The 25,475-nt window shown below is 44.3% G+C and overlaps 1 protein-coding gene across 4 annotated transcripts in view; it reads left to right on the forward strand.

The window, feature by feature from the left end:
* Positions 1 to 25,027, forward strand: part of arhgap21a (Rho GTPase activating protein 21a) — a 79,802-nt gene extending 54,775 nt beyond the window's left edge. For 3 of the 4 annotated variants that reach the window (XM_080514879.1, XM_080514877.1, XM_080514880.1), the window contains exons 4-24: positions 1,371 to 1,463; positions 2,256 to 2,334; positions 2,601 to 2,655; positions 6,408 to 8,394; positions 11,913 to 12,059; positions 12,149 to 12,251; positions 12,650 to 12,686; positions 12,898 to 13,017; positions 13,330 to 13,629; positions 14,644 to 14,708; positions 14,867 to 15,015; positions 15,390 to 15,532; positions 15,633 to 15,791; positions 16,000 to 16,078; positions 16,163 to 16,236; positions 16,334 to 16,423; positions 16,506 to 16,631; positions 16,720 to 16,761; positions 17,773 to 17,878; positions 20,225 to 20,256; positions 21,590 to 25,027. In XM_080514879.1, the coding sequence (XP_080371005.1) occupies positions 1,371 to 1,463; positions 2,256 to 2,334; positions 2,601 to 2,655; positions 6,408 to 8,394; positions 11,913 to 12,059; positions 12,149 to 12,251; positions 12,650 to 12,686; positions 12,898 to 13,017; positions 13,330 to 13,629; positions 14,644 to 14,708; positions 14,867 to 15,015; positions 15,390 to 15,532; positions 15,633 to 15,791; positions 16,000 to 16,078; positions 16,163 to 16,236; positions 16,334 to 16,423; positions 16,506 to 16,631; positions 16,720 to 16,761; positions 17,773 to 17,878; positions 20,225 to 20,256; positions 21,590 to 23,251 (5,648 nt within the window). In that variant the 3' untranslated portion in view covers positions 23,252 to 25,027. The remainder of the gene's footprint in view (positions 1 to 1,370; positions 1,464 to 2,255; positions 2,335 to 2,600; positions 2,656 to 6,407; positions 8,395 to 11,912; positions 12,060 to 12,148; positions 12,252 to 12,649; positions 12,687 to 12,897; positions 13,018 to 13,329; positions 13,630 to 14,643; positions 14,709 to 14,866; positions 15,016 to 15,389; positions 15,533 to 15,632; positions 15,792 to 15,999; positions 16,079 to 16,162; positions 16,237 to 16,333; positions 16,424 to 16,505; positions 16,632 to 16,719; positions 16,762 to 17,772; positions 17,879 to 20,224; positions 20,257 to 21,589) is intronic. The other variant, XM_080514878.1, reaches the window with a different exon arrangement.
* The last annotated feature ends 448 nt before the right edge of the window (positions 25,028 to 25,475 follow it).

Raw genomic sequence — 25,475 nt, forward strand, 5'->3', positions numbered from 1 at the left:
CTGTGGGGAAAACAAGACCACCACACAAGGATATTCAACTCCAACATGGGGTAAATACACATTTTTAATGAAGAGGGGTACGGTGATAAAAAATCATGACATCCCATCTTAAATCTTGGGATTGTACATTTGGATACATTTGTTCACGTCTCCTTTAACTATTTCAACACTGGATAATCTGCATAGTTCACACAGGATGGATATAATCTCTTAATCATCCGAAGGTGTGCTGCAGGTGTAATGTCTCACAAACCAATCAAAGTGCAATCTTTACCAACTGCATGCGTTTACCTTGGCACAGTTTTGACGCCCTGGTAATCATTGAGAGCAAGTCATGAATAAAAGAAATACGTACAAGGTGAAATTGTTTTATAAAGAAATCTTCCTCCTTTCTTGTTTCGTGTGAGTTGGGTAGATAGTACAAAAGTTGTGTGTATGTCGGCTCTACGCTGCTGCCTGAAAATAACAAGAAACTCGCCGGCATTGATTTATGACACATATTGAGTTGATCAATAGTGTAGCCGCTTCCTGTTCCCTTCCATCTGGAATGCACTCGCACTGCACCTGAGATCACTCCATCTCATTTTGAGAGCAATCAAGGTCATCATGGATGAAGAGGTTTCTATCAGTGTGCGCTTATCAGACTGTCGGTACCGGCTGGCAAGATCCCAAACATGCACATTTCTAGCAAATAAAATATACATTGCTTCTCATAGTTTGTAAGATCAGGCTCCCAGACTGAAGCATGGTGGTGTTAGAAGACTGACAAACTGTGTGTATGTGTGTGTAAACAAACGGTACACACAGTACATTAATCTTGAAAACTGCTGTTTGCATTGGTCAATGAGCATAGGGAAGTACTTTATCATAGAGCCCCGCAATTGGATAATAATATAGATCAAAAACATGGTTGTTTAGTTGGAACTGTTAAGATTGTATCAAGTCCATTTATTCAGGTTTTTCAGCTGTTGAATGGTTACAAATGTGGAGTGAATAAATTACTGTTTCTGTCCTTTTTCCTAAGATGAAGGCAGTTCTTTAATGTGTATTGAAAGTGATTGAAAGTGATTGGAGTTGTTCTAGTAATCTTGGTGAATGTTCTTCTCTCTGCATCTGTCCTGTGATGGACTGCCCACCATGTAACCTGCCCACAGAGGCCAGATAGATATTTGTGAACTTTTTCTAAAGAATTTAAAATACTCTGGCAGTAGACTGATCTGTGTGTTGTTTCAGTGTGTAAACACAGCAAGGCTGTAGCAGTTTCCCTGTTCGGCTTGGCCTAGTTGTGACTCTGTTGCCGATTCTCCTTGCTGTGTGACCAATCGCCTCACCGCTCGCTCTCCCTCTTTTTCCCTCTCCGTCGTTGCCAGGGAGACAGAGGAACCGTCTGGAGCCAATGGACACCATTTTCGTCAAGCAAGTGAAGGAGGGAGGCCCCGCCCACGGAGCTGGACTCTGTACAGGTACATACACACACACACACACACACACACACACACACACATGCACACACGAAGTCGTCCTCTGGGAGCATCGCACGCCGCATGATAACCGGCAGATCTCATGATTAACTTTGAACGTCTCACATTTGACCTCAGAGCGCCGTCTGAGATGGCCAAGATTTTTCCTTCTGGTCTGTGCTGTAGGTAGTGAGTGACTCCACTTCCTCGTGAGCCGCCAAGCAAAACAGATATGGGTTACAAAATAACGGATGCCTCCTACATGGGAGGCTGAACGAAGTGTAACACAACCTTCGCTTAGTTCTGTTTGTCTATGTCTCCCCCTGTTTCCAGTCACTTGATAAAATATGGATCACTTCTAATTTTAAGCCAGCAGAGACCGAAATAACCCAAGAAAGTCAAATCTGGTTTACAAAAATAACTATTCGGAGGTGTTGTGTGAAGTTCAGCATTACTGCCAGGTTGGCAGTCTGTGTTACAGGAAATGGTAAGTGGTCGGGACAAGCCCTCTGCGCTGTCTGCTTTTATCTGCTCGTCTTCTCTCCCGGGACAGCATGAGAGCAGCGTTTTCCCACAATTATCGGGTTTTTACCTCGCCTCTCTTCCTGTAAGATGGCGATCTTCAGAAAGCTTGAATGGAGCCGGAGCCTAACACAAACACATTCTACTGGAGGATGAGCGTTTGTGGCAGAGGCAGTGATTCCAGAGTGCTTTCTTTTGACTAGTTATAACACAGTGTTTCTGAGCTGCTGTGTGGAATAAAACGTGTGATTTATGCTGTTTTTTGCAATCCAGGGGATCGGATAGTGAAGGTGAATGGCGAGAGCATCATTGGAAAGACGTACTCACAAGTCATCGCCTTGATCCAGAACAGGTGAGATTTAACTTTGAGGTTGGAATCAGCCAAGTCCGAAGATCGAATCTCTTCTGCTGCATGTTTGTGGCCTAATAACAACAAAGAATTTGTGAAATACACCGGTAGAATAATTTTCGTTTTTGCCAACAAGGCCACATTCAACTTCACTCCATTAAACTGCGGCTATTAAAGGAGTCATTCTACACTAAAACCTGTTTACTTGTTGAAGTGTGATCAGTTCAAGCCCCGTTTTGTAACAGCCTCCCTCTGTCTCGCTCCACCAGTGATGCCTCGCTGGAGCTGTGTGTAATGCCAAAGGATGAGGACATTTTGCAGCTGGTGAGCATTCATTCATTGCTGAGTATTGAAAGTGCTCTTTGAAATGTGCCATTTAGAAGCACTTACAGACAATACATATCCAGTGCACTCGCTGCGGTTCTGATCGTCACCAATGAGTGGAAGAACTGGTGGATCTCATTGTCATCTCACCTGTTGGAACAGGAAATAGGTTTTCTACACAAAGAAAGTTTTTAACTTCCTATCCCACACATTTGACACGTTTACACCTCAGGGTGTGTTAAAAAAAATATTTGTTGTTTCTATGACCTCTCTGGTCATTAAATAGAACTGCATCAAGTGATAATAACAATAATAATATGAGTAGTCAGGTTATCTTATAGGCTTCTTGTGAAATCTTCACTGTTAAGTGGTATTTTTTTTTTCAATAACTTTGAAGAAAAACCAAAACCTACTGTCCCAATAATGGATAATTTGCTGTTTTGGAAATTTCACAAGTCAGGGCCGTTTGTCAATTTAATCCTCTGCTCAAAACATCTCCACTAAATGAGACTTATTTATGTGAAGCATTTCACTAGTTTGTTTTGCTTTAATCTAAAAGCTTGACCTGTACTTATGCAATCGTTCCAACAGGATGCACATTGCCATTCATTCATTCAAGTCCTTCACACAATCAGTCACAACTTTCTCCTGAATAAAAAAATGCTCGGTAAATCTCCAAAAATGAGTGATTCACACCTCAGGTCTTCTACAAAAATGGAGACAGTGGAGGCAAATGGCCCACGTAGCTTAAGTGAATGACAAAATAAACATCATATAGGCCATAGCCGGGTTTTGCGGGCCCTCTGTCGCTCTCTGGCTGGATTGCGTTAAGTCAGTGGGGAATTACGTATGACGTGGAAAATACTGTGCACGATGCATGTGATGCAACTGCTTTGCATTTGGGCGTAGCTTTACCCGTCTTGGCTTTGTCGCAATGATTTGAATTGCAATCAACCAAACAAAATCACACAAAATTCAATACAAGAACTGATGTAACATGTCAGTTTTTAGTGAAAGATATATTCATATTGGCCAAACCTGAATGGAACTTATCATTCTTTAGTAATTCTGTTGTTTATCCTTGAGATGTTATTGAAGTGTGGTGATTACAGCAAATTACAGCAGGATCACAGTGAGCAAGGATTACTGTCAGGGTTCAGAGCCCCACAGATGAGAAAATAATGTCGCCTCACTCATTTCTCACCTCTTTCTGGGAAACTCTTTCTGGATGCAGAAAGTCGGCTCCCTCTGTGTGGCTGAATTCCTCGCATAGCTTAGTCATTTTGGCTGCAGTTCTACCAAAAGCCACAGAAAGTTGCTCTTGGCGTTTTGGAATGAGTCTCAGCGCTCACAAGGCCCATGAATTTCAGTGAAGCAATCAGCTGTTTGCCCTCATGGATTTCAGAGTCTGATGTGGTGCGATGTTTGGTTTGATTGTTTACTGAACCACTCTGTGTGAGAATGGAATTCAGGTTTTGAACTACAGTCAGTTATGAGTGTATAAAAATGCTCTTTCTAAAGTACATTTTGATGGTGATAGGTGAATAAAATCAGACAATGGAACAAGTCAAAATTCATTTTATTATTCAGCGTGACATTTCATCAGCCAATGATGTATTGAGTGTATACAAACTTGTCATACTGACAAGTCTGACAGTATGATTGTATTTCGATATATTTGTAATAAGAAGCTAAGTAGATGATGCAGTGCTGTCTGAAACCACATGAACTATCTAACCTTGTAAATATTCCCTATCCCACCCAGTAAATCAGACCCCATAAATAACAGACAATACTATATACACATGCATATGTAACTGTTTCTTCATGGACATATTTTACCTCTCTGATCTGAAAAATAAGATTAATTATAGCAGAAGGCTTAAAGTGACGAATGCATCATACTGTGTCTCTGAGTCTGTTTTGTGAGATGCTCACGACCAGAGGGAGTGCAGCCTCAGTCAGCTGACTCCTCTCTGAACACTGTTTACAGCAGCAGAAACTAGCGCAGATCATGCAAAAGCGAAAGTGTGACAGGAGCATCTTATGTGGGATGAGCGAGAAGCTGACAGAGTCGCAGGAGAAAGATGCTTGAGGAGCCAGAGAGGGGGAGGGGAGATGACCGAGTGAGCAGGTGAGATTGACGTAGTGAGAGGAAAGCATGGAAGGAAGGAGGAAAAGCCAACAGCATACATGTGGCAGTGTGTTGTGACAGCAGTGGAGATGCTGTGGAAGTAGTTGAGGGTAAATGTTGGTAAATTGCAGCACATCTGAGATGGATGCTGAAGTGGAGCCTTTCTCTCATTTCTCTCCTCTGTTCAGGTTTTATTTTTAGATTTGCTCATGCCGGAGAAGTTGCCTCCATCGACGGGGGTTGCGCCACTTTTAACCCCTTTGTTCTCACCTGTTTACTTCTCTTTATTCCCTTCTCTTTCTCTCTGCTTGCCCTTATCTAACCTGTGGACTGCAGTTTTCCAGGGATATCACTGCTCTGGTAAGGAGGGAAACGATACTCACTAATCCACTCACCCCTCTTCTGGTGATTCACGTCTCTTTATTACATTACGCCACATTCATAGCTTGTCTTTTCACATTTGCACGTCAGTGCTGGCAAACGGTTAAAACATATTCCCCCTTTGGCAATGCAGGAGTGTATTTGGGTCATTGAGGGGAAGCGTGTGGGCTGCGAAAACAAATGGTTTGAAGTCATCTGTTTGCCCGTACTTTCCATAATCAAGCAATAGGTTTCTATTTAACTGCACTGCCCGGTGCAGACCTTGTGGGAGTCACCCGGCAGAAGATGTCAGTGCGGCTGTAACCTGACACTTCAGGTAGAGTGCTATCGATTAAAGTCCACCACTCACTCCCTGTCATTTCCCTGAGAGCCGGTGCACTGGAAGGATGACAACATACCACCTCCCAGGAGCTGTTTTTGTTTTAGTTTTTTTTTCCTCCTCGAAAGCCAGTACTTCAATAGACCAGGATTCAAATAGCTCAGTTTTAACAGAGACTGTGGAATTGTGGAGCCATGCTAACAGAGGTAACGTTAGTCGCCAGCAGCAGACAAAGGAGACCCCCATTCTCTCTCTCCTCTTGCCTCCGGGCGCACTCTCCTGGACCAAAGGTGGGTATGCCTCTGCCAGCTTGACGCTCGCTCTGGCTGCACCGGGTTTCTTTCTGAAACTGCTCCAGCTTTCTTTCTCCTCTGGTTTCCTTCTCTGGCACTCTGCTTTTCCCTCCACTTATCCACATCTGGTCTGTTTCAGGGTGGTTAATTTGTGTCATGACACAGTGTAAAGTTTGCTCACGGTCTCCCAGGAAAGAGATTTAGTAACTGTTAAACAGAGACGTTTCAAGGAAAAATGACACTGCGGGATTGTGTCTGCTGTTAATGTGCTGTTCATCCACCGCCTGCATCTGTCACTTACAGTTTGAAGAGTTGCAGCAACAAAAACACTGACGCATACCTGGTCTTTTTCCTGTTTTAATATAGTAAACAAACATGATTTCACTGTAATGATGAATGTGACCATCTGCATGAAATCTGCCAGTGAATCAATCACTTAGTGTTGGCAACTGAGAAATAGATTGCTCGCTGCCTTGTTGGTTATATTTACATTCACAGCAATTGTTTGTATAGTGTGACACCTTGCAAAAGCATTTTATGCTCTTATTGTATCTTTTAAAAAAGGTTAAAATATTCTCTCCACCTCATCCGTTGAAGTGATATAATGTCCTGTAATCTCTTGCAGGCATATTCCCAAGATGCATACCTCAAAGGAAATGAGGCATACAGCGGAAATGCCCAGAACATCCCAGAGCCCCCTCCTATATGCTACCCTCGGATAGAAGTGAAGGCTGCAGGCATGGCCCAGCCATCGGAGCCTGCCGCAGTCAGCGAGAGCGCCCGAGGGCCGGGGCAAGGGGCAGGAAGGCGAGGGGGCGCTGCGGAGAAGAGCTATCGGGTGGAAATCCCTGTTCCGCCGTCTCCTCCTCCACCGCAGACGTCAAAGTCTCAGATGGCGGTGTGTGTCTGTACCGAGAGCACAAGGACGGTGCCAATGTCGCCTGATGCTGTCGATAGGGGGTCGCGGATGGCTCGGGCTGGGCCCAGCCACAGGACAGAGGAAAACCGGTGGCCTTCAGCAGATCCGGCCCCAGTCAGACCCAAACCTGTGATTCCCTCTGTACCCGGGGGTGCTCAGTTGCAATACCCCTCTTCTCATCCCCCAGGAACCCCTACGTACACCCCTCCCACGACGTCTCGACCTCCTGCAGTTTATAGTGACCCCCTCTCCCCACCTCTACGAGCCAATCTCACTGCCACCTCACCTGATGTGTTCTCCACTGCCATCTCACCCAATGCCAATCACTGCTCTCCCTCTACCACGGCCCCCTCCACCTCTCCACATCAGAACATTGACTGGAAAAACTACACCACATATAAGGACTATATTGATGCTAAGAGGCTGCACACGTACGGCTGTCGCACCATCCAGGAGCGCCTCGACAGCTTACGAGCAGCCGCTAACTCCAGCTCTGCCTACACCCAGCAGCGTACTCCCCCCACAGTGTGTGCTGGGCAACGAGGGGCTTTAGCCTCACAGGTCAGACGAAGAAGCACTTCCAATGACCGAGGGATGGACGCAGGTGGTCAGGGTGCTACAGTTACGGTTCCATTGCGTAGTGTGTCACAGGAGAAGCTCGGCACAGAACGAACAATACCGCCCAGGAATTGGCCTCGTAGCGCTTCCCAGGACGCTCTGCCTTTCTCCACCCCCACGGGAGTCCCCAAAGCTCGGGCACGGTCCTGTGACTACCTGGGCCAGCAGCAGGGAGAGCCAGGTGTTGGGATCTCTGGGGATAGGGTGGGATTAGGAGACAGGCTGCTGGTGTGCCGAGGAGAGGATGCCCGGGTGGGTAGGCAGGGATCGGGCGTGAGAGCTTTACCTCATCTGAGCAGGACAGTCTCTGGACAGGAGGACGAAGGACGATTAGGCATACCGTTGAACCCTTCTCCAGCTGCTCCTGTGATTGTTAAAGGTACGACAGACTCTGCAATACCATCGCGGACAGACGGTCTCATAATGAGACCTTCCCGTCTGCCTGTCAAAAACTCCATCTTGGACCCTTCGCCTGCTCTACCACCCAGTAAAGCCACAGATCCTCTTAAAGACCAAAGAGTTAACATCATGGGCAACCATCTGGGCTACCCATCCCCTCCTCTCCTGCAGCTCAGGGGCAGGGCAGACAGTCTGAAGATGGAGAACCGGCCAGAGGCTGGGCTGGCAGCCAGATCCTCCTCTTGCTCTGGTACTTCCTCTAAACTGCCCATGCAAAGACAGCTACAAAGCACAGTTTCCACCAATTCCTCCACTTCCAATAGCACTATGACCCAAAAGCCAAAGGTCAAAGAATTCTCTAGCTCCACTGGTACCCTTGTAAGGACTAACGGTGGCATGTCAGAGGGGGTGGAAGGGCCTGACGCCACAGTTGTCGTCCTAAGAAGGGACAAACACTCTGCATCCACTCATATCCGCCCTCCTTCTTACGTGCTAGCTGTTAATGACAAACTCGGTGGAGTGATTCATAGGTCAGCACCATTGGTGAAGGCAGGTTCTGCAGATGGAGCCATGTGCTGGATGTCCAGCCGGGAAAATCTCAGGAGGCTCGGAGAGTTGCAGCAAAAATCTGGCTCCAACAACCTGGATGACTCCCTGGATTCAATCCCCTTCATAGGTAAGCTTCCTCTAATCGCTGGCCACTACAGTGACCTGAAGGTCTGTTGGGGTTGAAGTGTTTATGCTTGAATGCATCACTGATGACACTTCAAATACGTTTTAATGTAAATATTGTTCATAAAAGACAGTTGAAAATGTGATTGGATAAAACAAAAGTTCCACAAGATTATGTATTATATAAGTAAGTATGCAAGTAAGTAAGTAAAGTTTATTTATAAAGCGCATTTTACAGATAAAAACCACAAAGTGATTAAGATAAATGAGTGCAATAAAACAGAACATAAGAATTTCACAAAATACAGTTAAAGTAAGAAATGTATATATAATTGATCTGGAAATATAACAAGCTTGAACATTTATATGAAGAAAGTGTTATTACTATCAAACTATCCTTGTTAATGGAGTTGCAAGGGAAATCTCCAGCCATTACTGTTGAGTTCAGTTTCATTAATTGGCATCCACACCTTAAAATGATCACATTTAGAATTTTTCTCTGGGTTTATATATCATTCCCATCCTGTTTACACTATTACACAGTGGAATAATCCAGCATTTTTAAAATCTTTCTGCATAGGTCTCTATGTCTCTAAGAAGTTTATCTAACGAGCACTATATTTAACACAAATCAAATCAATAGTGTGAGTTAATAAAATTCCCAAAGCATTCATCTACTAAGATGTTTTGATATTATTAATATATGTTTTGGTTGTTATTACTAAGAATTTTGAGTATCATTGCACTCAAGATACGGAAAAATAGTGGCAAAAAAATTATAAAATATCTGAAAACTTGTAGTAAGACCTGTCTTTTAAGCACATTATATGTACATGTTGAATCACAAAGACACCTGCCCATTACTCACAATGAGGTTACTCAACATATTTCATATGTTACATAATGCAGTGAGGCGGAACACTGGAAGACTTAACTAATGTCACCGACTTACAAAGGTAGGAACCTTTAAAACAGAAGCAATAGCTTGATAGTGTATAGTAGTGTATAATAATAATAATGCAATAGTGTGGTCTTGATTCGTGGCCTTTAGTTAAAGAGTTTCTGATTCTCTGTTTAAAGCTTGGATCGTTCTTCATTTCTTGCTGTGTTTTATAAATGAAATAATTATATAAATAAAAGTAGAAGTGTGTCTTCACAATTCATCTCTGATAAAGTACAAGAAGAGAGAAAGACTTTTTCACTGGGATCCATCTGCATACATACCATATGATTGTTGTCTAATCTAGACTTCTAAAGTTATTTTATTTTTCTGTAATCTATTTCTTTCCCAGACGCCACTGCTTCTCATGTGTTCCAATCATCATAGCTCACGTTGATTCAAAAATGCATAAAATGTAAATAAATGCAGTTGTGCCATGCAACTCACTGCATCTTATTCGGACACTACCCTTCCCGCCCACGGTGTAAGTTACAGTCACAGAGAAAATATGCTCTATAAATATTTAAAAGCCAGAAGAAATCGTTTCCTTGTGGTATTTTGAACTCTGGGTTTTGACATTGTGTCAGGATTATATGACAGCATGACACTGGACTGCAGGCAAGCATGACGTATTCAAGCCGCCCTTTGGCATCCGAGTAGGGCGGCACAGAAACATACAGTCACTGCGTACACACACACATCATCATCGAGTCAGCGCACACACACACACAGTCGCTCTGAAACGTCTCGTATTTCCCCCAGGGTTGAGCAAAGAAAGAAACCTAAGAACGTCGTCCTAATGGACTGTGACATAACGGAGAAATAAGAGCATTCCTGCAGCAATCTGCTTCAATTAGATTTCATAGTACGCTTCCAAACAATAAGTGGAACAACTGCTGTGCATTAGCCGTCTGCCAAACATTTGGTGCTGGGAACGGCGTACGAATGGTGCCGCTGAAGTACATGCAAAAAGTCACGTCCACTCATGTTTTTTTGCAAGGTTTTTTTTTTTTCCTCCCTCTGGCCGTGTGGAGTTCAACACTGCATTTACATATTATGGCTTTAAAAACAGAAGCTGCTCAGGAACTTTGACGCTTCAGCCTTTTCTCATGTAAAGCAACTTTAGAGGCATATGATGTCGCATGTCACAGCGTCAATGTTGTGTTTTTCAAGATGAAACTTTCAACATTGGTATTCAATTTCACAATAACACTATAAACTGATCATCTGAATAATTTGGATCTCATTAATTGTGAGGTTAATCTCACATTTATCACACATAGACACAGGTACAGTAAAGAAAAAAAAATCTGATTTTCTCTACACATTCACAGGTCTGCACTGCTCTGCTTCTTCTCTTCAAAGCAAAAATCACCATTGGTGCCAAAAACCGGCATCCCCGATGAAAACGAAATGTAATGATACGTGTCAAAGATCGCTGGCTGGCCTCGTCTTCCCAGAAACTGAGTTGGAGGTGTATAAACAAGTGATTAGATGCAATAGGCATCTGGCTGCCCGGGCAGAAATGAGGTTGGCAGTGTCATGGGAGATGTCTTTGAGGTTTTAAAGGAAAAAGAGATTTAGCAGCAGTAATCTGTACTCGACTAACAAGCACGTCAGATGTTTCATATTAAAGTGTGCCATTGAAAGTGGAACATTTGCCTCAGTGCTTTGGCATCTCAAGGAATCCAATGTGTGTTCTTTCCTCGTTTCTCACAGATTTCTATTTGACAATGACATTTTATGACAGAATATTCAATTTAGTGCACCTGGTTTCAACATGACGTGATAAAATAATTTAAGCTTAACTCTGCATTGTTGTAAAAGGAAGAAAAAAATACTTTGACAATTTTGCTGTCACCTGCTTGATAACATTAATTTCTGCCATTTTCCACCATGTACATTGCTGCTCATTTGTTTTCAGGGTGCGCCATTAAGCCGATGTGGCCTATCGCACTATGTGACATAGTCTTATGTAATATTATGGCACACTGCATCTCTGTGTTTGAAGCTAGAGGCGTGGAGCAGCTTATCACTACTGAAACACATATCTACCGTCTGAGTCTGCATCACTTTGCTTTCACTGCCTTACCGCTTATCGCTTCTTTTTACTATTGTCTGGTACTGATAAACTGATAAATCTATTCTGGTATCGAGAGCAAACATAATTCAAACCTTTGTTTTTTTGGGGGCATTTTAATTCACAATACTCTACCATAAAAAAGAAGTAGTTTTGAGTTGTGTGTTGATTTCCAATTCAGAAAAGTAAAACATTTTTCCACTAGTAATTTGACAAAATGTCCTTTAAACACAAATAACACTAATATTGATCAAATAATGTGCTGTGTTCAGGATGCTCTTAGCAGATGTCTTTGGGTTCCACTCATAGTCATGCAGCCCAAAGTATTGTTGAAGTAGGTAGTTAGTGTAATGATAGAGCCAACAGCTGCAGTTTCCAAACCCTCGGCCCTGATGATTTTGCGCTCATGTTTTCGGTTTGCAATGAGCCGTAAAGCTCGACTGTGTTCCAGCTGCTCGCTGTGCAAGTTTAATTAACTCGGCCTCCACGTTTCTGTCCTCAGACGAACCGTCGAGCCCCAGCCTTGACCTGGACAGCGCACACATTCCCGCCTGTGCCGTGATCTCCGGAACGCCACTCATCACCACCCTCCCGCCCAGCCCCACGTCTCCGTCCCCGCTCATCCGACGACAGCTGTCACACGACCAAGGTTTGTGTGTTTTCCCTAGCGCTACTTCTTCATTTCGTCAAAACATCCACGGACGCTTCCAAATAAACCATGTGACCCTCTCTTATTAGATTCTCTCCGTCTCACAATTATTGAGTCAGATTCTGGTACGAAAACCGAGCGGTCCAAGTCGTACGATGAAGGCCTCGACAACTACCGGGAAGAAAGCAGAGGGTAAGCCGGACACGTTCACCCAAAAAACAAAAGGTCATGTTCACAAAGCTGTCCTGTCTTAACTCGATTACTCCCATTAACCACTCCTGGACCACTATAGGATAATTTTCTGTCATGAAAGTGTAGCTGGTTGCTTTTGGCACTATATCGTCCCTGTCTGAATTTTCTTGAACCAGACTGAGGCCTTTGTATGTACGACATGTTCTTCCTCATATTGAGTAATTGAGTCAGATAGGTGAACTTAAACGCCTGCAGAACAAGCATCATGAACACGTCCGACAGGAAAATAGTACAATGTCTACTTTTAACATGCATTTAGATCAATCATACTTTCTACTACCTGCCTGCAGTAACTACGCTTTTACTGACATGTTTACATTGCTCTCTCTTCCATTTAGGAAGTCTCTGATACCTGGTCTGAAAAGTCTGAGAAAGGTAAGCCTTCTATTCCTGCCGACCATGTGGTCATTGTATCAGCTTTTACCATTTGGGAGTTTATCTGAAGATATCAGGGAAATAGAGGACACCTTTTGTGATTAATTTATCCATTTTATCTGCGTATTTTTATTTTTCGCCTTGACATTTGACTGATGTTAGATTGGTGTCAGTGCTCTTTGTCTCCAGTCTCTGGTTGTCTTGCTTTCAGGCGGTGGACAGGTCGTCAGAAGATTCTGGTTCAAGGAGGGATTCGTCATCAGACGTTTTCTGTGACGCCACCAAGGAGGGTCTGCTGCATTTTAAGCAGCTTCACACAGATAAAGGAAAGGTGTGTACTCCCTCAACTTCATATAACTCACACACTGACACACTAAACATCAGCCTGCCAAGGGTATATATTCATTACGTGACCTACTCCGCTCCTCGGTTTGTAAACACGAGTTGCTCTGCCCTTGTTTTCAAACAGTGCCTTTGACCTCTTTTGTACGAGGTTTCATATTGTCCCAAAGGCGGGGTTTATGTGCTGCGATTGTGACAATAGGAGCATTTTCAGCAATCACTGAATGGAAGGTTATGCTTAATTCCCTCTATTTTTCTGTGTTAAACGTGTCGTCTCTTCTCCCATGGCCTATTTCCGCAGCGTGTCGGGGGCGGCATGCGGCCGTGGAAGCAGATGTACGCCGTGTTGCGGGGTCACTACCTCTGCCTGTACAAGGACAAAAAGGAAGGGCACGCTCACGCCAACTGCCAAACGGCGGACGAGCCGCTCCCGATCAGCATCAAGGCGTGCCTCATCGACATCTCGTACAGCGACACCAAGCGCAAGAACGTGCTGAGGCTGACCACGTCGGACTGCGAGTACCTGTTCCAGGCCGAGGACCGCGAGGACATGCTGGCCTGGATCAGGGTCATACAGGAGAACAGCAACTTGGACGAGGAGGTGAGTAATGCCACGGTGGTCCTCGCACCTCCAGCACTGAGACAGCCCAGACAGCTGGACTTCAGAATTATTTGTTATGATTTTGTGTTTAAAGACTCAGCTTCAATCCAAACAGTCCAAATGACCATTTCACCTCAGACTTGCCATAACCAATAAAGACCAATATACTTCATTGCCTGATTAGCATCGTTTCTGTCATCTGTTAACATTTCTGTTTGCTTTTGGATGATGTGGAATAACAGCTTTATTTCCAGGGCTGGTCTCCAGTTTGTGGGGTTTTTTTTGCGTTTGTTGCTGTATGTATAAAGCAACACATTTGTTTCCAGGGTGTGATGATTTTCAGATTAACACATTTTTATTTTGACTTATCCATCCTAATAACAAACAATGTTTGCTTGAAGGAAAGTTAGCACATTGTGGTTTTAGTTGACCATTCTATATCTCTCATAGAAACATAAAACAAATAACTTTTAAGCAAAGTTATACAATTATAAAATATGTGACTGTGCTAATTCTCGGGTAAAGTCAGAGGTAATAACCGGTAAACAGCTGCACAACATTCATAGTCATAAATTCGATCCATTGAAATATGCTTAAATATGTAGTAAATTAATAATGCACAATGATGTAGGTTGCCAGCTGTCTGACTCGTGAAGCCGGTTAACCAATAAAAAGATCTTTATAGATGAGGCACATTGTCGTCTTCAATTGACCAACTAAAAATAGGACATATGTCATATGTCCTTCCAGCACTGTCTTACAATAGGTGGGCACCTCCTTTTTTGAAACTGGAGGCAGTCTTTCCCCTCCTTTGTGGTCCTGACCGTGCTGTACATGCCGAGACATTCCAACGGCCTTACCTGTGTCACCCGATAGCTGCAGGTTACATAAAGATCCTTTTTGACCTGCAAGGCGAGGTGAAGGGAACTGCTGCGCCCAGTGCCCCAAACATCATCTATTGTTTCTCATGTCCGTTCTATCACGCTCTTTTCTTCCCTCCCTTCCTTTTTTTAGAACGCAGCCTTCACCAGCCATGATCTCATCAGCAGGAAGATCAAGGAGTACAACACCTTGATGAGGTAAGGCTGTGATCGGGGAGGAGGGTCCGGCCGGCAAGCTGGGACGAGGAGGGGGGGGGGGGGTTTGCAAGGCAGTGTTTTGCAAGGCAGTGTTTTGCACAGAAGCAGTTGGATCTGATTGGGAAAACTCCCGACTTCACTGTCCGTGTCTCCTGCAGTCCGACAGGCAGTAAGACGGAGCCGTCGCCCAGAACTTCACGTCAGTCGCTGAGCATCAGACAGACGCTGCTGGGAGGCAAAGGGGAGACCAAAGCCACAAGTCCACACTCACCCAAACCTGAACAGGAGAAGAAGAACATGCACAAAGGTAAGAAAGGACATGGTTAAGTCTTGCAGCCTGCATTTTATTTTCCTTAAGATGCAACCAGCTACTTGGTAGTTTCTTTCTCTTGCACTGTGATGCCCAAAAACCTTGCAAATCTATCGAATCCTATCAATAAAATTTAATCTTAAAGAGATGTGATCACTTGACCCTCCTCTCCCAAGTTTTTTTATCCTGCTTTCTTGACTTTAGAATGATAGAATAACTTTTTTTCAAAGAGTTGATGTTCTTTTTTTATTATTACTATTATTATACTATACTATTATAATATACTATTATTATTATTACTAAATGCTGATACACTGTATTTTGTCATACTGAAGGACCACGTTTATTGTTCTCTGTATTTCCTGATGCAGATGACACCAGTCCTCCCAAGGATAAAGGGACGTGGAGGAAAGGCATCCCGGGCCTAATGAGGAAACCCTTTGAGAGGAAACCGTCTCCTGGAGTCACGTTTGGAGTGAGGCTGGACGACTGTCCTCCTGCGCAGAACAACAAGGTGAGAACCAAATGTGCTTGAGAGATATATATGCACGTTTACAGAACATCCCTTTAATAAAAAAATAATAATAAATGTCCTCACTTGTGTGTTGTTGCAGTTTGTGCCTTTGATTGTGGAGGTCTGCTGTAACCTGGTGGAGGAGAGGGGGTTGGAGTACACGGGCATCTACAGAGTCCCCGGAAACAACGCTGCCATCTCCAACATGCAGGAGGAGCTCAATAACAAGGGCATGAACGATATCGATGTCCAGGATGATGTGAGTGTCCCTCTATTGATCCGCTGCTGCTTTAATTAAACTCTCCTTGGCACCACTCGCAGTGCAAAGTGATATTCTCTCTGTGCTGTGTGCCACACGGAAATCATTTGAAAAGTGCAGGTTGACATCACCATTAAAAACAACCTTTATCAGGCCATTAGGAGCTCCAGTGGGAATGTTATATGTCAAAGTCTTTTCTTGTCTGCAGAAATGGAGGGACCTGAATGTGATCAGCAGTTTGCTCAAGTCTTTTTTTCGCAAGCTTCCCGAGCCGTTGTTCACCAATGGTACGTTCATACCATCTAGTGGCTCTGGAGGAGAACTGCAGACTAAATAAGTATTTATAAATTGACCTTTTTTCTGTTCTTCAGATCGGTACACAGACTTCATCGATGCCAACCGAATAGAGGACCCAGTGGAGAGGCTCAAGGTTCTCAAGAGGCTGGTGAGTCGCAGCCGTATTTTAATTCAAGATTTAACTTATTTCCAATACAAAGAACAAAGTGATACATTTTTTTTGTTTGCCTGATTTTTCATAACAGCTTCATGAGTTACCGGATCATCACTACGAAACTCTCAAGTTTCTTTCGGCTCATCTCAAAACTGTGGCTGAAAACTCAGAGAAAAATAAGGTATTTTACTCAACTTTGTCTCTTCAGTTTATTCTCATTCGATCTTTGAGGAGGCACATGAAGATATGGATTCTTTCCTTAGATGGAGCCCAGGAACCTGGCCATCGTGTTCGGGCCCACGCTGGTGCGCACCACCGAGGACAACATGACCCACATGGTGACGCACATGCCAGACCAGTACAAGATAGTGGAGACCCTCATTCAGAATGTGAGGAGCTGAGCTCAAAGTGACTTAACAGCGAATTAACAAGTGGAAACAAAAATATGTGCATCTAACGGTTTGTTTTTCTTTGCAGTATGACTGGTTTTTCACTGATGAAGGAAATGGAGATCCAGTGGTGGGTACAAGCTGCTTTAACATAACGCTATTGTATTCTTCCTAAAGAGTAATTTTAGTCAAGTGTGTTGGTGAATCCTTTCTCGGATGAAAAACATAAAAAGGAATAAAGGATGTGATGATGGAAGGAGGTCAGTGGGACACCACAGAGAAACTTTATCTTACAATGTTGTCATGCAGTGAAAACTGCACACCAGCTTTCCAAGTCAAAACAGTAGCTGTTATGACTCGGATCTTCAAGAGAGGCAGAAAGCAACACAAAACCAGATGTTTTGCAAACGTATTTGTACCTCTGAGGGTTTCCAAAGGTGAACAAGGTACAAACTGCCAGTTAAAGAAGAAAACTGAAACAGGACTCCAGCAGAGCTACTAGTTAACTCATTAAAATGTGGAAATTCAATATCGCTCCTGAATGAAAACAAGAAGTTGTGTTAGTTGGTCAATTATTTATGCCTGTACTTCTCACTCATTGATTTAGTCTCTTGTTATCAATGTTTTTTACTTTTTACATAAACAGAGTTTCAATTGTCTTGGGTTTTGGGTTGAATTTCAGACATCTGAATGTTTCTTTCTTATTACATTTCTCTGTCTCATAAGGTATTGGAATCCATTGGAAATAATAAAAAACCTACCTGTTTATACTTAGTGTGCAACTGTCATAACTTAAATTCATAGTTTTATACTCTTTACAATAGGTTTTGTTTTTTAAATTGTTTTTTTAAAGTGATGAAACAATCAATAGTTTTTCCCCTTTCACAAATTTCCCCCATATGTCCCTCTCTGGCTTCTTCTGTGTGATCTATAGAAGAAATTGATACCACATCATCAGTTACAAGACCAAATTGTTGAACACATAATCAGAAAGGTCACGAAATATCACAAAACTAAAGATGCAGAAAAGAGCGTACAGAAAGAAACGTTGTTTCAAACTGCTTTTTAAAGCATCACACTACTGTTTTAGTTTGTCGAGCAGCTGACTCGCGTTAAAATTCCACCTGATCCTTCCTCGCAGACCATGTCCCGTGACGAGAGCGCGGTGGAATCACAGCCCATCCCCAACATCGACCACCTGCTCACCAACATCGGTCGAACGGGCACGTCGCAGGGTGAAGTATCAGGTAACACGCCGCCTTTAGCGGGCCGACTCCGTGGTGGCTTTACCTTCCTCCGCCCTGTCACTTGCCGAGTGCTACGGTCTGGAGTGAATCGGACAAAATGTTGATGATAACACTGCTTCCGCCCCCTCAGGCCAAGCTCCGACCTACCTCCCTCTCCCTATTTGCTTCCTTGGCTGTTGCCATTAGATGGAAATGTCTATGGCTGACCTTGAGTCCTAATGCCTGTTGTGGGTTTCAGTGAACAATTTGTTTGCTTCCTTCAAAAGATGCAACAAATGGTCTCGCTTTCCTCATTTGCTTTTGGAAATGTATGCCCTCTCCTCGGTATTAGCTCGTCTTTAAAACAGTTAATTGATGCTTTTCCTTTTGCCTCTCCCCTTTATACCTCCCCCACCAAGCTTCTTCCTCCCTCCTTTATCCTGCCTACTGTTGCACTAATACGCCATGTTCTTTCCAACATCAGAAATAGATGTCTTTACAGTGAAAGGCGACCTCTGATTCCTCTGTCTCTAGTGAGGCTCTGTCGGGTGTCCTAAAGGCTTTCCCAGCATTCACACATACTGATCTTGACACAGGCCAAGTGGGAGGAGTCTATCACACCGTGATGTCACTGATGGACTCTATAATGTCCGTGATGGACAGCTGGAACTGTAGGAAGAAGGAGGATTGTTGCCCGCAGTGTAGCTGCCTAGTCTGCCGGAACCCGCAGTACTTTTAAGTGCCAAAGAGAAAGAAATAGAACAAATAGCGTTGAACAAAGAAACTCGCAGTGGACAAAAAAGGGGGCAACGGCGGCGGCTACACGGTACTGTACGGTCTCCAGTGGTGTGGGTTTTCTATCAGAGTGTGCCAATCACAGGCCAGTGCTACTGTCTGAAAGGCTCTCCGCTGTCTCTCCTCACTGTCCCGCAAGCTCGCCAACGGGAGAGATAGCATGGTATGGTTTCTACGTCACCAGTCAGTGTGCACTTGCATATTGTGCCATCATCTGTAATGTGAGGGGTGTATAGGGGGGCTCGGCTATGTCACACAAACACAAATTTTAGTCAGGGATAAAGGAGTCGAAGTGACTACAGAGCCAGGTGAGGACTGATTATAGGTCTCCTCTGCCGACACTCTCGTTCTCATGTAGTGTCCTCTCGTTTCATATAGCTAGCCCCTCTGTGACCCCCATGTCACTTTTTTTTTTTTCTCTTTCTTTGGTTTCTTCCATAGCCGTCTCTGTCATCACCGTGTCACTGTTGTCATGGAGCTCATGTCACGTCACACCTCTCTGTACGAAAGCACTAAAGTCTTGTCAAATCTGTCGGGAACTTTAATGTACAAAAGTTTATTTTTGGAATCCAGAGAGGTAAGGTGGAGCTCTGGTATTTAAGAAAAATGTCTCTATTTGGAATATATTAGTTTAAACAAAGAAAGTACCTGCCTTTGTTTTTAGCATTTAAGAGTCTCACTGGTCTTATTTGACTGAACTCCAATAAAAGATAAAAAGTAAAAGATAAGGAGTCTTCTGTTGATAATGTTGGTGGTGAACAAGATGTATGCAGCAGATGGGAAGTCAGCACGCCATCAGTCTTACATAGTGCATCCCAAAAAATTAGAATACAGTGAAAAACTTTTTCCTTTTTTTAATATGAACAGTGAAACTTATATTAATTGAAATATTTCAAGCTTTTCTGCGAGAACGTGCAGATGCATATAATCCATTCACTATCATCTCACAACCTCACTTAATCTGATTTATTACTAAAATACCACCTTAATAAAAAATAAGCTGAAAAATGGCTTTTTTAATATAGCTTCTTTTGTTGACACATTTGGGTTGAAAATACAGCTTTAATAAAACATTAAATTGACTCGGGTTTAGGGTCTTGTTAGTTATAAGAGCATCACTTAATATCCGTGCAAACATAGATCAGCCTCCATCCTGGTGTTGCATGGCACATGATCTGCTCTGCTGCTGAATCACTAACAGAAACTTGGATCGAAGCCGCTGGCTGCTTCTTCTCTGACCATCTGTTCCTAATCCACCTGCACTCCTCTCAGACTCGCCGTTGGGGAAAGAACGTCCCGCACCTGGCGGGGCATGGACCCAAGTGTAACGTAGAGCTCATCTGTCCCCGTGTGTAGCATGGCTTGTCGTCTGCTCATGTGCGTGCGCTCACCCACCATCAGTCTCGTCCGCTGTTTTAACACCTCGTGCTTCTTCTCATCAACATGGTTCTCTCTTCTCCCGATTCTCCCCCCTGTGATTCACTCCCCCACCGCACCTCCTCCTACTCCCACTGTTCATCGACACGGTAAGAAAGTGTCTAACGACTCTCTGTTTCCTCTTTTCACCCACAGATTCACCCACAAGTGACTCAGCAAAATCAAAGGTGAGTGTGTGTGTCCGATGTCTCTGGACTCTGATAGTGTAGGATGACAGGAGGTAGGAAGAAACCTCAACTCGAACGGTCGTTTCATCCAAATCACAAGTGGTATCTAATCTTTGTAGATAGTTTTTTGAAGTATTCTTTTTTTTTTTCTGCCTCCATCCCAAACAAAGAAAATTAGCTGGATTTGTGACACTAATAAAAGCCTTAACAACTACAGTTTCCTCATTAGGGAGTCCTTTAAAGATGGAACTTTGAATTCGCCAAAAGTCAACACTCTATGAAGACAACATAAAATTCAGCATATGGGTAATATCTTTAAAAATATATTCGCTATCAACACAAGGATTTTAACCCCTACGCAAGTCTAATTCCATAATTTGGATTATATTGTGTGCACTAGGCAGAAATCTGCTAAACCCTTTAATGTGAATCCATGCAAAGTGATGATCATTGCTCAGTCCATCCAAAGCACGCTGCTAAGCATACAGCCGGCAGTCAATAACCACAACTTTGATTTTATGAGGCAACTAGAAACGTTCAGAATAGAAAGGAATCACCTGTGGAGCCAAGTCAACCTTTGACCAAAGGCAAGAGGAAATACATTACTTTTTCTGATTAAAATTTTTAAAAAGACAGAAGGAAGGAAGGAACAGTATTGATGGCTCAGATCTGGATTATCTTCACATGTTCAGCAGCAGACATCACCGTGAACAATGAGCTGGAGAATCGCCACAAATCATACTCCCTTCTCAACCATAGTATTTGAGAGGAAGCAGAAATCTCAGGGTTTGATAAAACTATTATATACTGTTATGTGGTTAGATACAACTCTGGGGATGTGGAAAATGTGCTTGTAATTGGGTTGAACTGCGCCACGAACATAAAGAACTGCCGCACAACCTGCCGACCCTTCATGTCATCTTTGAGCATTTTCTCAGTTCTTCTATATGTTTTCTTTGCCGAGTTTCATCTTTCTGGCTGCAAAGTGGTCATGAGATTGAGGGGGGAAAAAATGAGCAGCTACTTCAGATGCTTTCATCATCGCACTGCTGAGGCCAGGTTGTTCGTCAACGGCTTTAACTGCAGTCATGCTGCCGCTCCTCCTGCTTCTGCTTCTGGCCGGCATGGAAAAATAACGTGCTCCCTGTTTACGACGCCGCTAATGTTCCTCTTTTTGTCCATTTCTCTGGTTTGTGGTGCCTCACGGGGAGCAGGTGGAGTACAGATTTCAGGCAGGGGGAAGAGTCGGGCCCTGTTTCTGCTCTTTTTTTGTGTTTCTCAGCATTCATTTTGGCATTCCTTCTCCCTCTCTTGTCCCCCTCCCGTCCTGCAGGGTTCCTGGGGTTCAGGGAAGGACCCGTGCAGCCGAGAGCTCCTGGTCTCCTCCATCTTTGCTGCAGCCAGCCGCAAAAGAAAGAAGTCAAAGGAGAAGCCACAGCCTAGCAGTTCAGATGACGATCTGGATGCAGTGTTTCCCAAGAAGGAGATCTCCGGCCCCAAGCTGAATCCTCCGAGCGAGACTCGCCTCAGCCCCAGTGTCAAACCCGTGGCGAAGCAACTCGTCCGGGCGGAGGAGAGGAAGGAGAACGGCAGAACTGTGGAGCTCACGTCTAAAGCCAAGAGGAACTCAATATTCCTGAAAGAGAAGACTCCTCCCACACACCCATCGCCTTCGCCCTCCCCATCTCCGATAATATCCGGCTCCCCCAACATCAGCTACCAAACTGCCCCTCAGGGTAAATCCTCCCTGTCTGATCCGCCTTCCCAGCTGGATGAAAATACCTCAGACCTCGGGACCATGAGCTCAGGAGCCTCAGTGCCGCGGTCAAGACCCAAAAAGTGGACGGTTGGAGCATCGGTTGATCTCGCTGTGCCAGGTGGTCCAGGAGCCGGCGCGGGGGCGTCCGCCGGTGCCGAGGTGAGCTCCATCACCTCCGATTACTCCACAACCTCCTCCATCACCTTCTTGACCGGAGCGGAGTCCAGCGCGCTCAGCCCAGAGTTGCAGGGCGGCGAGGAGGCAGACGACGAGCGCAGCGAGCTCATCAGCGAGGGGCGTCCGATGGAGACGGACAGCGAGAGCGACTTCCCAGTTTTTGCCCCTGGAGGTGGCAGCAGCCAGTCCACGCCATGCCCAGAGCAGAGTCTCGAAAAGACGGAGCAGAGAGGCAGTGTGGGGGCGGCTGAGGGGAACACCACACCCAAGCTGGAATCTCGACGGCTTTTTCCGTCGCATAGGATGATCGAGTGCGACACTCTCTCCAGACGGTGGTCCCTGAGACAGAAAACAGACAGTGAGTCGTCGGTGGAGGGTATGGCTGGGAGTGGCGAGCGCGGCGAAGGCAGAGCGGAGTCCTCCACCCGCCTGTCTCGAGTCCTGGAAGTGATGAAGAAAGGCCGATCCACCAGCAGCCTCAGCTCGTCGTCACGCAGCGAGTCGGACCGCTCCGAACCCGCCTGGCACCTCAAGATCACCGAGCGGCTCAAGTTCAGGCTACGGACCTCCGCCGATGACATGTTCACTCAGAAGAACCGAGCTCCCGAGGCTCGTGGGAAGAAGAAGAACATCCGGCGGCGGCACACCATGGGCGGGCAGAGAGACTTCGCGGAGCTGGCGGTGATCAACGACTGGAGGGAGCAGGGCGGGGTGGACCAGACGGCCGAACTGTCGGCGCTGGACCGCCTCAAGCCCAGATGCTCCTCCCAGGACTTCTCGATCCGGGACTGGATCGCCAGAGAACGCTGCAGAGGCTCCGAGCCGAGCCTGGAGGTGGCGCCCAAAGCCGTCCCCGAAGACGATCACCCGGAAGCCCAGGACGTCACCACTGAGCGACCCTTGCAGTCGGCCTCGATGAGCGCCCAGCCGCTCGCAGGGGAGAATGTGAACGGGAGCGGCCCACAGGGCAAAAACAAAGCCTCCCTCGGGGCGGATGCTCACCCTCACAAACTCTCCGGAACACAAGTGGTCCGCTCACGGTTCTACCAGTATCTGTGAAACGGACCGGAGTAGTCTTGACGTGATGAGATGAAAAAAAAATAAACTACATGAATGAATGTGTCCATGTACGAATGTGCGTATTTTAACTGAGGTTACTGCACAATATTTTTTCTACAAAGTATACTTTATGTATCTACTGTACATATTGTGTATAGGCTCCCATGATTGTTACTGGAATTATTGCTGAAGAGATGTTTATGTGTGTGAACCCGCCGAGTCGTCGGCCATACTGGAACGGACGTGGAAACAACACAGACTTTCTCCCGCAGGATCGCACCCTACTAATGCAAGAATGTGACTTAACTTTTGATACGTGACACTAATAGAACAAGAGGATTGTTATACAGCACTAATACAAAAGTTTAAAAAGAAAGGGGTCAACTTTGAGTGTTACTGAAGGAAAGCAGGAATTTTATTTTTCATAGGAATCATGGTTCAGTTCTTCTTACAAGCCGTATGAAGAATGTTTTGGGGCCTGCGTCCATTCAGCTTTATGACTGTTGTCACAGGAGCTTTTGACAACCGATCACGTGAGAGTTTCAGATGTTTTTGGCTTTCATCCGATTTGGAAAGATATTATGTAAGGATGACACATCCATTCATCTTCCATACTGTTTAATCATGTGCAGGGCCATTCGGCGCTGGGGCCATTCCCAGTTAACTGGACAAGGGCAGGATCCACCCTGGACAGATCACCAGTCCATCACAAATACAAAGACTCACATTCATACTTACACCTAGAGGCAGTTTAGGCTCATTAATTGACCTCACATGCATGTTTTTTGACCGTTGGGGAAAAAATTTAGTATAAAAACGATGCAAAGCATGAAATTAGGCACTACCTATCAGACCTATTCTGGACAAAATTTTGGTTTTCCCCATTGGGCAGCGTTGTTGCATCAGCCCTCTGTCATAGTGCACATTTTATCCTTCCTTTAATAATTCCTGCTGGTGTGCCCCCAAAAAACTGCTGTTTGGACATGGGCCCTTATTTTCAGGCGAACACGAGTTACTCACGTTCCCTTCAGAACATGTATGTGTTTTTGGTTTTTTTGCCTGTACTTGAAGTATGTGTATGTGGCCGAGGGCTGCTTTCTGAGCTGGGTGCTGTGGGGAAGTTTCAGTTTTTCGCAGTGCAGTCACAACAGCCAGATATTAGCTTGAAGGACTGAAGGTTTATTATTAAAGTTTCATCCGATGAAGACTGAATTAAGCAGTGATGAAATGCTGATACTATAGTATGTAATGCCTGGTACAAGTAGTTTATGTTTTGCAAATGTTTTTCAGTTATAGCCCAAAAAGTACATTTTTACATATGTGCGAGTCGTTTTTATCTGGAGAAGAAAAAGTGCCTCTTTTTATTTTTGAAAAGAAAAAATGTTTTGTTTTGTTTTTTATAGACAGTTGTGGAGACAAGAAAAAGCTCGTTTTTAGCAGATAACCTCACGACGCATTCCAGATTTTATCCTGTTTTTAGTTGCACTCATAGCAGCATCAGAGCGGTCGAAGCTTATGTCAGTGTTTATGTTTCATTACTCTTTTTTTTTCCCGTCACTCTTTCTGTGCTTTTTTTTTTTTCCAAGTGCAGTAAAATGCATGGGCGCTAAAAGAAAAAAAAACTGGGAGAAAAAATACATCTACAAATTTGTATCTTTGCATGAGACAAAGTTTGCTGAAGCGTAAACATCTCTATGCCTGTGTATAGCGAAACATGGGTGCAACACCCCCACCCCTCCTCCAACAAACACTGGAAATAAATAATCTTTATTAGAATGGTGTGTTTTGCTTCATGATTTCACACGAAACGTCTGAACAAAACGTTAATCGGATCATACCTGAATTTACGATTCCTCACCAATATAGCCTTTTAGAAGCATTTACTATTTAATTGAATGAATCCATGACATGAATCCATGACAGTTCAATATATGTATATATTTTCACAGCAAATAATACTTTGTCATTTTGCTTGTTTAAATACATATATAGTTTAATACAATGTGAACTAGAGCCAAAACAACAACCAAATGATTTGAGCTTGTGCAGTGTTGAGAAAGTCAATGAGACACACACAAAAAGCTGCTTTTACACTCCAGAACAGTAAGTGGTGAATTCCAAGTGAAAGCTGGATGCCATCAAGTCTGCACTGGTTGTAACACACCAGTTGCACTGATACAGGTGAGTGAAGGTGAATCTGTATGTTTGTCTGGTATTTTATGTC

The sequence above is a fragment of the Blennius ocellaris genome, assembly GCF_963422515.1.
Source record: "Blennius ocellaris genome assembly, chromosome: 19".
Lineage (NCBI taxonomy): Eukaryota > Metazoa > Chordata > Actinopteri > Blenniiformes > Blenniidae > Blennius > Blennius ocellaris.